Source organism: Onychostruthus taczanowskii, unplaced genomic scaffold (assembly GCF_017590055.1).
Source record: "Onychostruthus taczanowskii isolate IOZ18803 unplaced genomic scaffold, ASM1759005v1 scaffold30, whole genome shotgun sequence".
In the NCBI taxonomy this organism is placed as follows: domain Eukaryota; kingdom Metazoa; phylum Chordata; class Aves; order Passeriformes; family Passeridae; genus Onychostruthus; species Onychostruthus taczanowskii.
In genome coordinates, this window is record NW_024500350.1 from 2,629,348 (window position 1) to 2,644,725 (window position 15,378).

Sequence of the window (15,378 nt, forward strand, 5' to 3'; positions counted from 1 at the left end):
GAGATGCCCTCTGGAATGGCATCCACCTCCACACCTTCTGGGGCTGCTGGCTCCTGCACCAGCCAAGCCCTGCTCTGCCCCCCGGGAAATAGAACCTGTATTTCCAGTCCTGTAACTGCACTCAGACCCAGCTGGGGGATTTGTAGTTTATATGTGCTCTTTGGCCAGGAAAGTGCCCAGAGCTGGAGGCTGGACACTTGGAGCTCCTGGAAGTGGCTGAGCTTCCCTGCAGCAAGATGGAGAGGGGGCTGGAAGGATATGAAAAACCGTGCTGGACAGGGAAAACGCCTGGCTGAGCATCACTTCCACACACGGGCATTTGCTGCCGGAGAAACGAGGCAGCCAGGAGCTGGTGGAGATCAGCGGTGTGGCTGAGCCTCCTCTGCCTGCCCACGGCTCAGGCCCCTCAGCAGGGGCACCCTTGGCTGCTGGTCCCTGGGCTGCTTGGCCCCAGACCATCCCCACTGGTGCCACATTTTCCTGCTTCTTTGGCCTGGACTAAAAAGAAAATTCCTGTGGGTAATCACATCCCCATAGGCACCAGCCCCTTGCTGAGTTCCAGCTTTGTCACAATGCTGAAGGGCTGACAGTCTCTCTGGAGTAAGCTCCCAAGCACTGTCCCTGTCCTGATCTCCCCCAGGAGAGGGGACACACACATCAGAGCCACTTGAGACCCCACGGCAGCTCTGCAAATAGCTCTGGATGGCAGCCGAGTGCTTTTCCCAGCACCATCACCATCTGCCTGATTTTCACCAGGGCCCCAGGCTGGACACGGGCTGGACACAGGCTGGCATCTCCCTGGCAGAGCAGGGCAGCTCCAAAAGCAGCTTTCTGTGTATGAAGCATAAGGCTGCACTCAGACACAGCCCCACCGAGGGATTTGGAATATGGAGCTTTACCCATCCTTCATCCCTCGCAGTGGTCCAAAGCATGCCAAGAAGCACGCAGCCAAACCAAACTCCTCATCCAGCAGCACCAAAGCAAAGTATCCAATTCTTTGTGCTTACCACAGATTCATAGATTCTGATTCCCCAAATAAAGCTGCTCCCCAAGGGTGAGTGCACAGCCCAGGGAGCAGGGACTGGGCTCTTACCGTAAACCCAATGCCCACGGTGGCAGAGAAGGAGCCAGGAATGAACTTGCCCTGGTCAAACTGGACCAGCAGTGATGTCTTCCCCACGCCACTGTCTCCAACCAGGATTGTCTGTAAGGACCAGATAAAGAGGCATCAGTGCAGGTGCAGGTGATGCAGGAGCTGGGGGCCAGACATTTGGGTAGGTGTGCTGGGGGAATGTGGCAGCAAATGCAGCAGGATCAAGAAAGACACACCCAGCCCCTGGATCTGTCACATTTGGTTCTGCCACTTGCCCAGAGAGGAATTTCCACCCCTTTGTCCATCTCTGTAATTAAGGAAATGTTCTCTGGGATGAGTTTCAGGCCTGAAACCCACTGCACCCTGTCCAAGAGAGATGGGAGGGAAAGCAAAGCACAGCCTGTCATGGAGAGTGAGCAGGAGAGAAGCTCCTACCCCAGCTCAGGAAGCTGCTGGGCAGAAGCAGCCTTGGCTCACACAGGCCTGTTGGAAAACCTCTTTGGGAGGACCTTGGAGTCACTGGCTTAAGTCCAGAACTGTTTAGTAAAGAGAGCATCTCCTGCAGCTGCTGCACACAGCTGCTGCCACAGCCACACAACCCAGCCGGGTCACTGGGCTGGCTTTGTGCTGCCTTAATGCCATGGACCCACAGCACTCCCTCCTGGCAGTGTGATGGGTTGGAAGCCATGGGGTCCCTCTGCCTCTCCAGCCTCCACGGGAAACTCCACACTGTTCCCATCCCTGCGCAGAGGGCACAAGGGAGCTGTGCTGGTGTCAGAGCTGTCACCTCTGAAGCAGCTGCCACAGTGCCAGCCCGTGGCCCTGGTACCCATGCCACACCCCTGGGGAGCTCATCTTGCCTTCTGCTCCTACTCATGACCCTCAAAATCCCTGACCTAAGGGAGACCTGCAGTGCAAACAGAACCCCTCCCTTCCCTCTGCTGCTATCTGGGCTTTGTTCACAGAGCCACTGGCAAACATTCCCATCCTTTCAGGAAACTGAGGCACTTTCAGCCATTTTGCAGGACACTAATTAAAATAAACACTCTGCTACCAGCCTTCTGGCTTAGAAGTGGTTTGGGCTTTGTCTTTCAGGACAGGGGTGTTGCTGAAGCTGCAGTTCTGGCAAACATGGAGTGTCCCCTCTGTCACTGGTGCCCTGTCACCCCTGAGGCTGCAGGGACGAGGCAGCGAGGTGCTGGGACTAAACCTCCCTGCTCTCTGCATCCAGCTCTGCTGCACGTGGCTGTGTCTGCTTTACCCCTGCTCGGTTTGTGTTTGTGCAGCTCCAGCAGCCTTGCTCCACCCTGAAACACCTCAGTCCTTTGTCTCCAGCCTGAAGGTGCTTCAGGATCTCCCCAAAACTCAGGGGAGCCTCTGTGCGCATCTGGTCCAATCCCTCTCCTGTCCCAAAGTGCCCGGGGGTGTGAGCAATGCTGGCACTACTTCAGGCACTGCACTTCCCCTTGTGAAACACAGCACGAGTGTGAAGGAATGTTTCATCAAATGCCTGAGCAGCCCCAGCAGATCAAGACTTGATTCCTTACACTGGGAGGCCATGTGGGCTTCACAGCACCTGGCACCACGGTTCCTGCACCCCACAGATCCCAAAGAAGTGGGCTGAGACCAAAACCCAGGAGCTTGAGGACCACAAACAACGCAGGGATGTGGACTGGCAGGAAATCAGCATCCTGCCTTGCACAAAGCACACCCCACAACCTGCCTGGAGCGTGTTCGTGCTGACACACTTCAGTGAGGGCTCGCCTCAGTGAATCAGCACTTTCCCTTGGAGAACGCATCCCAGACACTGAACCTGTCCTGGGAAAACCTGCCCTGCAGAGCAGAGCTGCTGGCAGGAGGGAGCCCTGCACCTCTGCCAGATGCAGGCTGCTGCTGTGTGCTGAGAGTGTGCCCAGACCTGCAGCCAGAGGCTTCTCCTCCTCCCTGCCTGGGCTGCTTGCAGGTCACCTGTACACTCAGAGCAGCCGCGTGAGCTGGGAGCCTGCACGGCATCTGGGGGAATGTCGGGAGGCAGAAATCTCTGGGCCAGAGGAACTGGTTCACCCCTTTCCTGGGGGAAATTTCCCTGCCCAAACCCCCCTTGGCTCTTCCCTAGGGCCCAGAACTCTTCCCTGTGCAGAGAGAAGGATATGCTCAGGAGCAGCTGGATAGGAAAGCACCCCAAGAATTCATTGCCATGGGGCTCCTGCACCTCAGTGCTGTATAATCTGGTGTCACATACTATTTCCAGATAAAATCTGATACTGGGATGTGCAACAAGGCTGGGTGCACCCTGCAGTGCTGTGTTTGGGAGCAGTTAATGCAGAGAACAGCATTAATTATGGAGGGAGAAGAGCTGGTTGGAATGAGCACCAGAAAGCCTCCAGAGCCCAGGGTTTACAGAGAACATGTATAAAAGGCAGATTCCTCTATTAATAATTTAAATGGGATTCATAATAGAGACAACTCATGAATTGCTTCATGACTTAATAATAACAGTAAAATTTGGCCTGGATCAGCCAAGAAACATTCCTAATGGCTTTAGGATAAGCTCATGGGCTCTGTGGAGGGACAGCACAGTAGAAATCACTGTGGCCTTCCTGGTCACCAAATAAACAAAAAACAAGAGCAAAAAGCCCACTGTAGAGAAGATGTGGCTTGTTAGCCCTTGAAATCTCAGGCTGGACATGACTGAGTCATGACAGTAAAAAGTCTCCCAGAGATGAAGTTCCACAGCTGTCCTGACTCTTTTCCCATCTTCAGCCACAGACAGACCTCCTCCACATTTCTCATCCCCTCAAGTTTTCCCAGTTTTTTGTGTTTGGTTTGGTGTTTCTCTTTTTGTGTGTGTGGGGGGGGGGGGGGGTTTTTTTTTTTTTTGTTTTGTTTTGTTTTGTTTTGTTTTGTTTTGTTTTGTTTTGTTTTGTTTTGTTTTGTTTTGTTTTGTTTTGTTTTGTTTTGTTTTGTTTTGTTTTGTTTTGTTTTGTTTTGTTTTGGGGTTGGGTTTTTGGGGTTTTTTTGTTGGTTTTTTGTTTTTAGGGCGGGGGGTTTGTTTGCTTTTTGTTTTTTTTTTTCATGGGAAACTTAAGTAAAACATTGCAAGATTCCTTTTGGTGCTGCTGATCCTCTCTGCCTAGTGGTGTGGGGATGGAACAGTTCTCTGCCAGAGGTAGCCTGACTTCTCCACCACCCCACAGTCCCAGAGAAAAACAGGTAAACCTTGCAACACGCTCCTGAAAAGACTTGTCTGCCTGCTCTGCCTTAGGGGAAGAGCAAACATCCCTCCCTACACCCTGAGTTAGTTTTGGGGCTAATTCTAATGTAGATGGATTACTTCCAGTCAAAATCATTGCTGGCTTGGCACGGGCTGCAGGGACAAGGCAAAATAATTCTAACTTCCCATACTTGCAAGGAAAAGAGATATTTTGGTCTAACCTGCCAAGGGAAGGGATGCTTTGCATGGCTGTCAAGGCAGCACTGGGAGGCAGTGAGTGCAATTCCAGTGCAATTCCAGATGGGAGGAGATCTGGGACAATGCATGTGGGCTGAGGTTGTCTTCCCAGCTCATTTTCGGGATTTAACATGCAGAACCTGGACCTGAGCTAAATATAGCTAATGGAAGCCTGACAGGGTAAAAACCCAGTCAGAGGATGCAGGGAAGGGAGAAGTGCCCTCCACAGGCTCTGGTGTTGCTCTCAGGGAGGTGATGAAGTCCCAAACCCACAGGTTTGTGCCCAGGTGAGCAGGATTTATCACAACAAATTGTGGCAAATGTGCAGTTGCCCCCCAGCACAGCTGCCTGCAGAGCTCAGCTGGGACGTGGCACAGGGAGAGGTCTGAGGGTGAGGACATGTCTCCTTTCAGCACCTTGCCAAACCACTCTCGTGGCCTCTCAGGCTGAGACTCTCAGTCCCTGAGACTTATTTTTAACCTGCTCTTTATAGAAAATTGTGCTGCCTCTCCCCTGCTCCAGGTAGTACTCCAGGGATAGAGTTGGATGATGCTAGAAGCTGCTATGTGCCACAGGGACAGTTCAGGGCTGTCCCCAGTGCCCAGACACTGTTTCTCCATGGCCAAGGCTCTTATACCAGCTCCAGAGAGAGCCTGGAGCCCTCTGCCAGCCTGGCTGGGCCCTTGCCCTGGCAGATGCTGTATCTCAGCCCTGCAGCATGAGCTCTAGGGCTGTGCATCAAACAAAACCTGCTCAGGAGATCCCTGTTTGCAGCCCCTGTTAACACCTTGGATCAACAACAGACAAGGAACACATCCCTCTGCCTTTGGGGCTTGCTGCAGCTAAAAGGATCCAGGAATCACAGAGGAGGAGGAATGATTTGGCAATGGGTCAAACCACCTGAGAGCAGAATTCATCCTTTTGTACCAAGCAAAACTTTTCTGGAACAGCCCAAAACAAACCTCTGCTGTTCCTGCTTTGGTTAGCCCCTGGCCCATTTCCTCCCCAGGCCTGGGTTTAGCCACCAACCATAGAAATCATTTAATCCTTGTCTCCAGACTGCAAAGCTCTCTTGGGATTTTTCAACACATGTGAAATGTGATTGCTTGCTCAGACACAAGATCTAGTGAGGTATTTGCTGCCTCACTTCCCTGGAGTGAGAGCAGCCTTGTTTCTGCAAAACAAGCAGCCCAGCCAGGAGAAGCAGAAAAATACCAAGGGAAACAGCAGGGAACATGGGACTGGAATGGTTGTTTGCCTGGGCAGATCTTCTGCCCAGAGCCTCATTTCCACCAATGTAATTCCTGAACTGCTGCAGCTGCTTCCTGGAGAATAGACAGTTAAGACTTTGCAAAGAATCAGAGTTTCTCAAGTCATCCCTGGGGGCATGTTCTATGTATTCCATGTACAACAGAAATAAGAGCTGCTAGTAATTGATATTTTTCTACTAATCAAGGGCTGGGCACCTTACCCTGAGCACAGCAGGATACAGTACAGACTGGGATTTGTGAAGAGACATCCACAGAAGCCCAGCCCTTCTCCTGTCGTGTCCCATCCTGATTTTCCCGAGGGTGCCAGTTCCTGCACAGTCACTGGGGACTGCAGGAAAGCAGTGTGAGGACAGCAGGAAGGAGTGATGGGTGGATCTGTGATAAATCAGCATCTCCTCCATCACTCCAGGAGTTGCAGGGCAGCGCCTGACTGCAGAGAGCAAAATCCCTGCTGCTGCTGCTGTCCCCGCAGCAAAGCTCGAGCACCCCGCGTCCTGCAGGGACACCACCAACCCTGACCACCCTGCGTGCAACTGCAGTTACAAAACACAGTCCCAGGAGCACTGCAAGAGAGGATTTCAAAGCAATAAGGGCGGGAATGGACGTCTCTGGGACACGGCTATTTCATGGCAGGGAAGTCCCGGCTCATCAATGTGCTTCTGGCAAACAGAGCCCCGGGGTTCCGCTGCCCCCGGCCCGCCCTGAGCCCGCTCAGGACAGCGGCTGAAGGGCGGCTGCGGGCTGTGCCGCGGGGCTGGCCCCGCTCCAGCAGTCCTGGCTTCCCAAACACTCCGAATCCTGCCACCCCCTGCCTGCCATCAGCCGGGATGTGGCTGGGACCGGGGCCAATCCCTGCGGGCTGCCCGTCCCCGCAGGGGACAGAGAGCTGCCGCCGCGCCGGGATGAGGGTGAGAGACGGAGCCCGCCGGGAGAGGAGCAGCGAGGAATGCAGAGGGACGGAATTTGTCGGGAACTTCAAGCAGGAGCCCTGCCCCTTCTCCCCCATCTTCAGCCCCCTCCTGGATGCCCCCATCCCCATCCCCATCCCCATCCCCGTCCCCATCCCCATCCCCATCCCCATCCCCGTCCCCATCCTCATCCCCAGCCCTACCTTGTGCAGCAGTGCCTCGTTGTATCCGTCCCCCCCCGGGCCGGCGGCGCGGGCCCCCATGGCCGGGGGGGTTTTGGGGTGCCCGGGCCGGCCCTGAAGCACCGCGGACAGCGCCCGTCCCGCTCAGCACCGCGGGCAGCGCCCGCCCCGCGCGGGGAGGCGCTGGGAGCGGCCCCCGCGCCGGCAGAGCCCGCCGGCCGCCCCGCACGGCCGCTGGTCCCTCCGCACCGGCCCCTCCCCATCTCCGCCCGCCGCCACAGAGCCCCCCGACTCCGCTGAGCCCGGGGGTCCCTGCCGCCGCCGCCGGGAATCGCTGGCCTTCTTCCCTTCCCCGCTTGAGGCACCCGCGGGGCACGGCCAGCCCCGGCAGGGCTGGTACCAGCTCCGGTACCAGCTCCGGTACCAGCTCCGCTACCAACTCCAGTACCAGCTCCGCTACCAACTCCGGTACCAGCTCCGGTGCCAACTCCGGTACCAGCTCCGCTATCAGCTCCGCTACCAGCTCCGCTACCAGCTCCGGTACCGGCTCCGATACCAGCTCCGGTACCAGCTCCGGTACCAGCTCCGCTACCAGCTCCGGTACCGGCTCCGGTACCAGCTCCGCTACCAGCTCTGCTACCAACCCCGATACCAGCTCCCGTACCAGCTCCGCTACCAACTACAGTACCAGCTCCCGTACCGGCTCTGGTACCAGCTCCGGTACCAGCTCCCGTACCAGCTCCGGTACCAGCTCCGGTACCAGCTCCCGTACCAGCTCTGGTACCAGCTCCGGTACCAGCTCCGGTACCAGCTCCCGTACCAGCTCCGCTACCAACTCCGGTACCAGCTCCGGTACCGGCTCCGATACCAGCTCTGGTACCAGCTCCGGTACCAGCTCCGCTACCAGCTCCCGTACCAGCTCCGCTACCAGCTCCGGTACCAACCCCGATACCAGCTCCGGTACCAGCTCCTGTACCAGCTCCCGTACCAGCTCCGGTACCAGCTCCCGTACCAGCTCCAGTACCAGCTCCAGCCAGTGCCCAGCTGAGAGCACGGAGCCAGGTCCGCTGCCCTGCCCAGCCCGCATTCACAGCAGGCTCGCTGGCACCGCAGAAGCCTCATGCCCGCACCTGATGCCGCTGCAGACACAGAGCCCACGGGCAGGGGTGAAGCACAGAGCTGGGTGGGCACCGCCGTGGCACCCCAGGGAGGGACAGCAGCTCCTGCCAGCCAGGCCATTTTAGGTTCTTTGCCAAACTGGTGCTGAGCCTGGTTTATCCCGACAGGTCCACTTTGGGGTTCCACTGTATTTACAGAGCCCAGATAGGACCCTGCTTAGAGTAAAAAAAAAAGTTATTAGAAACAGGATGAAGCTGTACCTAAACCTGAAGGTCACAATCAATATCTTGTTGAGATCCTTTTCTTTACAACTCCCTTTAGAGCAATCTGATGTTGTTGATTGCACTGGAAATAAATTAATCTTTACTCAGAAGTTTATTTAAGAGAGACTCAATTCAGTCTCCAATTCCCTCGCTCAAGAGCAGCAGATGGCCTGAAGCCAGAGGAACAGACCATGCTTCCAAGAGCCATCTGCACCCATCCGATTGCTGTTTGACTGCCTGGGCCTGACATTCCTAATTATATCTACCCATTATTTCTTCTGACTGCAGAGATGGTTCTGCTGGGTCAGATGATTGGACCCAGGAACAATAGCCAGAAAAAAATTTGAAACTCGATAGGGACAGTGGAGTTCAGGCTTGCCTGAGGCCAAAAAGCTCAACCCAACCCAGACCATCCTGCAGCCAGACCATGGCCTCATGCACTGGAACACAATCAACGACACAAAAACAAATGATATCACAAGCCCTGGTGTCTGGATCAGAAAATAAACAAATGGTTCAACATAGTGCACACACCCCACAGCAGGCAGGGCCAAGAAGGAGAGAGCAGCAAACCTCAGTGGGGCTTCAACAAAGTCAGGGCAACTTTTAAACACACCAAGAACTTGTCAGAACTCCCAAACTCCCATTGATGTCTGCATAATCCTTCCCTCGGATATCCCAGTGCTGCCATGGCCCGTTGAGGATGGAGATTTCATGCCACCATGCTGAGTGCATGCTCAGCCTTCTCCTGCCCCAGAGCAGGGGTGCTGCCTGACCCAAGCTGTCTGCTGGGCCCCACGGGCCCCAGGGACCCAGACCTGCTGCAGGGACTGCACAGCTCTGCCCTGAGCTCCGAAACGGGGCAGGAACTCCGACACACCTCTCCTGGAAGGTGGGGGTGAAGAGAAGGGTAAGCCCCCAACATCTCACTGGCTCTGAGGCTCCAGGTCTGCTTATCCCTCCTGGGAATTTCTGGCAGGTCCCTGCTGTAGGAGAAGCTCTGGGGCTCAGAGAGCATTCTCTGACTTTTTAGCTCCAGCAACATTAGTTAACTACCCTGAATCACAAAGGAGAGCAGGGAGGGATTGAGGAGCTTCACCGAGCCAAGTTGTCCATTCCCCCTGCAGGCACTGGCGTTGCACCAGAGACAGGCCCTGCAGGTTTAACCTCACTCAGCAGGAAGACAATTCTCCTGTCTGTCATGGTATCTCCAAATGTAATGCAGCCTAATGAGACAACGAAGATTGCTGGCAGAACCCAGGCACCAGCACGCCCTGGCCCTGCTCCAAGGGCTTTATCCCACTTTGTCATGCTGGAGGACCTGATCCATCGTAGATAAGTGGTAACAGCAGCTTTATCAGAGCCCACAGCCCAACACCTGCATCACTGCCTCCCTTCACACACTGGGGAGTGCATTTCCCCAGCACCCAGAGCAAACCATTTACTCTGCCAGCCTCCCCCAGACCCGGCAGCCAGTCTGCAGTCTACAGAAACCTCCCAGAGGTTTCTGGCAGCCAGTGAGCAGTCTACAGCCCCGAGCAAGTGCTGACCAGCTGAAATCAATGCAGGGCAATGAAATCAGAGGGAATGAACTGTAAATTGCAATGATTCCAAATCAACTTGCAATTTAGATCCATTGTTTGGTGTATTTGCTCACAGACTGTGTCTCTGGTGGCTTAATTACTTGTGTATTTGCCTTGAGAAGTACAGCTCTAATAGTGGAAAACTTAAATCCATCTCAGGAGTTTCTGCTTCACTGTCTTCCTGGCCTGCTCCTGCTTGTTCTCTGCTGCCCAACCCTATTAACTGCTGTAGTATCTCCCTGGATTGCCTGTACAATACATCTGGGGGAAACTGAAGCCTTGCTGAAGTAATTCCTTCCCCATGTGCTAGGAAGGAATCAGAATTTTGTCCTCTGAATCCACTGAGTACGGATTCTTAATTTCTTGCATTAAATAACCCCTGCCTTGGTCCTTTCTGGCTGAGTACAGCCTCAGGGGGAGCCCAGAGCAAATCCTCCAGCACCACAAATTCGATGAGTGTGTTTTGCCACTTTTACTGGCTTTACTGAATCGGGAGATCTGGGAATGATCCAGACTTATCTCGGGTATCTGAGATGGCAGAGGAAAGAGAGATCAGACAGTGCCTGTTCAATCAGTCAGCACTAAAGGAGCTACAATATTCAGCCTTATCTCCTAAGGACAATTTCACCAAGCTTGCTAAATCTGCCCGTGAAGAACAGACTGAAATGACCTGATTATTTTTCAAAGGCCCTAGATTCAATAACAGAATCGGGGATTGGAAATATCACTGAAGTCCAGGGAAGACAGGACTCTGGAAGGGCTCAGCTGTGGTGGTGGGTAATACAGTGGGATGAGAACTGGGGAAGATCTGGGCCCTGAACCAAGGAGATGCACACTCTGATTGATTCAATTACTGCCTGTCCCACAAAGGCTTTGAGGCTTTTTCTTAGGACCAACACCGGAGAGTAAACCCAGATGCATAATCTTGCAGAACTAGAGCAGAAGCAGAACTAGAGCAGAAGCAGAACTAGAGCAGAAGCAGCTCTGGTGGTGCCGGGCAGGGTCCCGTTGCTGCAGGGTGGGACTGGCACTGCACGGGGGCAGGCAGGGCTGCAGGACCCGGTGTCACCCCAGCCCCTGTGCTGTGCCCACAGCACATCAGGACGGCGCTCCGGGGCTCTGACACGCCAGGGTGCTCGCTCCAGCCCCGTGCAGCACGGACCAAAAGGCAAATTGATGTGCTCCTGTCAGGGTGTGTTAGTGGGATTCCTGAGAAGCACTCCAGCAATGCTTCTTCTCTCACAGAGCAGCCTTGCCTTGTGCTCCCCGGGCCTCTTTCTGCTAAAAGAGAGAAGTTTTGGCTTGCAGGATCCTTCCACAGCCCCCCAGAGATGCTGGTTCAGAGCAGAGTGCCTTTCCCTGCCCTGGTTATCCATTCCCCCCGGGCTTCTGGAGCACCTCAGCACCCGTGCCATGGCTGGAGGGTGTTGGAGGGCTCTCTGCAGGGCCCTCCCCACTGTGGACAGAGTGATTCCTCATCATACTCTGTTGTACAGATTTGTCCCTGAATTGCTCCACTCCCTTTCTGGTTCTGCCTTCCAGCTGACACTCACTTTAACTGGGCAGGTCCTCCTGTGACAGACTTCTGTGTCAGCACTCTGGGGTTCCTCATTCCTGCCTGCTCGCTTCTTGACCTTCCGCTCCAGGAGGATGTTCACACACTGCTGTTTGTTTGGGGCTGAGGCACTGAGCTGGAGCCACCCCCTTTGCAAACCCCTCACTGACAGCCCCTGGTCAGTGTCCCACCCCACCAGGACCCTTCACACAGCAGGTGAGAGGAGAAGTGTTAGAGTAAAAGCCCATGTGGGAGTTGCAGTGCTGATGTTGGGCGGCTGTAAATCACTGCTGTATCCTCAGGGGATGGAGGGAGATCTTCCAGTGACACAGTCAGGAACTCTCTGGGGTACAACATAGTCCTGGGGAGTGCCATGATGGGGAGAAAGTGGCCTCAGTCTGTTCTGGGGGTCCCAACCCCTGCACTGGACTGGGCAGCTGCTCATTCTGCCCAGGACCCAAACCTGGGAAATAGGGAAATGACACCTCACATCTGATGGTGACGTCACAGTAATGACACCGCAGGGATGTGGCTTGAAATATTCCCCAATAACTCAACCAAAGTGGCTCTTTGAAGAAGTGCTTCTGTCTGCTTTCAGGTAACTGAGCTGCCCTCAAAATCCTCATGCAGCAAATACCTTTGTAGGCACCTTCCCTGTACACACCCAGAGTCTCTTCTCCACCTCCGAGCCACTTCTGCCAGTCCTCCCCTCACTCCAAGGGAAGGGTGGGAAGGATGCACTGTGATTTTCCAGGCAGTGGCAGGGATGCATTCCCAAGGAAGATGAGGTGGCTGGAGTGGGAAGTGTTTCAGCACAAAGCAGATCTGCCATCTCCAGCCACTTTTTGAATTTAGATCTTGCTGTTACCTGCAGCGTTTGGCTCACAAGCAGTCAGCTGGGAAGGAAGGAGTTACTTGATGACCCAAAGGGAAACCCAGAGCTCCCTCTTGCCATGGCAAGGCATTGAGAGGGAAGGGGATTCTGGAGCTTTGTGCTTTCTGCTCTTTCCAAGGGTCATAGTGGAAGAAAGCCAGGGAAGCAGCTTTGCTTTGTGTTTGGGTTTCTGAAACTTTTAGTGGAAGCATCTAATTCTGGGCAAAAACAGCGGTGTCACTCAAAACCCTACAGCTGTGCCAAAAAAGGTTGTTTGGGGAGGAAAAGAAGATTTTTCTGCTTGAGAAAACAAAAGCAGCTCAAGCTGGCAGCCAGAGCCAGAGAGCAGCAGTGCAGGGGGTTGGATGGCTGTCCATCATCCCAGTCCATCAGAACTGGGAGAGCAAGCCAGCATCCCAACCAGTCCATCAGCAGGGGCTGAGCTGCACTCACTCTTCCCCAATCCCTGCATCCTGCTCTGGCCAGGTCCTCTCAAAACTCCCCAAAATCATTTGGGTTCTGTGCAGGGGAAGGGTTTTTGGTCCCTGCTGGGTTGGGCATCACAGTGGAGGAACCTGTTGCATTTTGGCATTTTACTGGGAACCCAGTGACTGTTTCAGAGAAAAAGCAGAGTTCTCTCTCATGGAACACCCCAGGGTGAGTCATGAGTGGTGGGTGAAGGGGAGGAAGTAACTGTCTTAAAAAGAAAACATCCAGGGTCTGTGGGAGAGCACTGCCCAAAGAAGTAGCAGGAGAACACAGCTTGGAAAACTCTTAGGACATCCATGTGTATGTGGGCCTGGCTTCATCCTGAAGGATTTCTTGTGAAAAACCACGGGGAAAATTCTACCTCAGAAGCAAGAAGCTGGAAAATGAGGATTTTCTTAGTTTGGACCCTTTTCCTCATGAGAACCACGAGCAAAGGTCAGGCAAATCTATATCAGGGGTTCTGGCAGAGCTGTGGAGAGGCTGGGGCTGAGGCAGACTGAGAAGCTCACTGTGGTCATGGCAAAAGACAGGCTGATCCCAAACTTTTCCTCTGGTAGTTACAGAGTGTGATCTGTGAGATTTGCTCATTCCCTGCCATGTGAACCCTGGGAATAAGGCTTTTCATTCTCTTACTAACATACACCTTTGATGGGGGCTCTTTTTTTAATGACTGGTGACTGCTCACCAGCAGAGTGAGCGCACAGGCACAGCCTCCTCGGGCTGTACTCCCCGGGCTCAGATCCTTCATGGTTCCCTGAGGCAATGCCAGAATGGGTTTGCAGCTCCTCTCTCTGTCCCCTGCAGGTGACCGGGCAGTGACAGGCCCCAGGCAGGTGACAGCTGAGCAGGGCAGCTCACTGGCAGTGTCCTGCAGCTACAAGCCACGCTACAAGCTCAACTCCAAGTACTGGTGCCGCAAAAGCTCCCTCTGGCTTTGCTTGACCTACATCATCCAAACCGATGGCTCAGAGGTGACAGTGACACGGGACAGGGTGTCCATCAGGGACAACCACACAGCGAATTCATTCACAGTGACACTCAGCAGTGTCACACCAGGGGATGCAGGCCAGTACTCCTGTGGGGTGAAGAAGAAAGTGGGGCTCAACCGATGGCACAGCACCAAGGTGATGGTCTCTGCAGGTAAAACAGGGCTGGAAGCAAAGCTGGCATTAAACTTCCCCCTTTTTCCTCTTCTTCCTCTGCAGTGCTCAGGGCATTGCCCAGATACCTCCATATCCACCCCTGCACCTTCATTGCTGAAGTCTCGGGGACAGAGACTCCTGTGCAGGGTACAGGACAGGGGGTGTGGGGGTATCCACTTTGTTCTGACTCTGTTTTCTCTGCCAGCTGTTTCAAACACAACTGAGGACAGCAACCTGAGCCCATTGACCACCAACCCTCTGTGCCCCAGGGGCTGTGGAGAGCCTCCAGTGCTGTGAGTTAGGGCTTGGGATCCAGGCAAACCCCCAAAAGCATCCCCTTGACAACACCTTCATTTCCCATGCATGTATCTCCTAGCTTTGAGTCCCAAGGAGCATCCTGGCAGACATGCAAGTGCCCCAGTCCCCATCCTCATTCCCCAGAGCCTACAAAAGCTCTAGCATAACCTCCTTTCTCCTACACAGGTCCCAGGCCAGTGTCATCTACTTGCTGCTTCTGCTCAGCATCAAGGTGCCCATGGCCCTAGCCGTGGTTGGTGGGGCAGCCTGGCTGAGGAGCCGTGACCAGGACATCCTTCAGCACTTGGAGGCACCCAGCAGCGCCAGGGCACGGGGCTGCCCACCCGTCCCAACCACCTCCCAGCCCCAGGGATGCCCTCCTGCCCCCTGACCCCCACCCTGCTGGGGCTGTGCCTGCCCCGTGCCGGGAGGCGCTCGGCTCCGGGTCCTTCTGGCCCTGGAAAGCCTCGGCCCCTCCTGGCAGCCCCTGCGCTGCAGAGGGAAGGGCTTGGGGTGCAGAGAGCCTGTGTCTGTTGAGCTGCAGCTGCCAATGGAAGACAATTTTGCAATAAAGGCTGGGTATCCTGCAGGGCCTTGTCTGCTTCTCTGTCTCTCTGTCTGTCTGCTCCTTCCCTCAGCTGCCAGCACTGCCCGGGATGCCTGTGGCAGCTGAGGCTGATGCACGTACCTGTGTGGGGACATCTGCATTGTGGCTGGGGGGGACATGGGGTCACAGGGGCTGTGCAGGCTCCACCATGGCCCAGCTGAGCTTCCTCATGGGGAAAGGAGCCCTCAGCCCCAGCAGCCTCAGCCCTGCCACCTCTGCCTGGTCCACCAAATGCCCATCTCCAGCTTAGCAATAGCCAGGCAAGGGTGTTCTTCCCCAACACTGCCCCCACTCAGCATCTGCAGGGACTGGGGACACGGGGAGGCCTGGAGGGACCTGATTAGAGCATGGGGTGCCTGAGCCTCAGAGGGGCTAAACTGGCAAGAGAAATGGGTGCTCCTGTCCAGCTGCACCGAGATAAGGGGATGGGGTTACCCAATTCATTCCCCTGGGAAGGAGAGGGTGGCCATGCAGGAGCACTGCCCAGCCTGGAGGATTGTCTGGGCTTCAGGTGGTGCCTGTGCTGTTCCACCTCTCCCCCGGG

At 54.9% G+C, this 15,378-nt stretch overlaps 2 protein-coding genes across 2 annotated transcripts; both read left to right on the top strand.

The window, feature by feature from the left end:
• Positions 1 to 6,642: 6,642 nt before the first annotated feature.
• Positions 6,643 to 11,416, top strand: LOC121338426 (putative per-hexamer repeat protein 5). The gene is made up of 3 exons (XM_041409376.1): positions 6,643 to 6,723; positions 7,187 to 8,088; positions 11,413 to 11,416. The coding sequence occupies exons 1-3, from the start codon at positions 6,643 to 6,645 to the stop codon at positions 11,414 to 11,416; spliced, it is 987 nt and encodes a 328-aa protein (XP_041265310.1).
• A 1,755-nt stretch (positions 11,417 to 13,171) lies between these two features.
• On the top strand, positions 13,172 to 14,618 carry LOC121338427 (protein CD300H-like). Its single transcript, XM_041409377.1, has 4 exons — positions 13,172 to 13,202; positions 13,590 to 13,928; positions 14,136 to 14,223; positions 14,414 to 14,618. Exons 1-4 carry the CDS (start codon positions 13,172 to 13,174, stop codon positions 14,616 to 14,618), a joined length of 663 nt encoding a protein of 220 aa, XP_041265311.1.
• Positions 14,619 to 15,378: the final 760 nt, after the last annotated feature.

Excerpts from the sequence above, each read along its gene's own strand:
- LOC121338426 (XM_041409376.1), top strand. The coding sequence starts at position 6,643 with ATGTGGCTGGGACCGGGGCCAATCCCTGCGGGCTGCCCGTCCCCGCAG. Across the intron at positions 6,724-7,186 it reads GCCGCCGCGCCGGGATGAGG|AGCCCCCCGACTCCGCTGAG; the intron begins GTGAGAGACGGA and ends CCGCCGCCACAG.
- LOC121338427 (XM_041409377.1), top strand. The coding sequence starts at position 13,172 with ATGAGGATTTTCTTAGTTTGGACCCTTTTCC. Across the intron at positions 13,929-14,135 it reads CAAGGTGATGGTCTCTGCAG|CTGTTTCAAACACAACTGAG; the intron begins GTAAAACAGGGC and ends TTTCTCTGCCAG. Across the intron at positions 14,224-14,413 it reads TGTGGAGAGCCTCCAGTGCT|GTCCCAGGCCAGTGTCATCT; the intron begins GTGAGTTAGGGC and ends TCTCCTACACAG.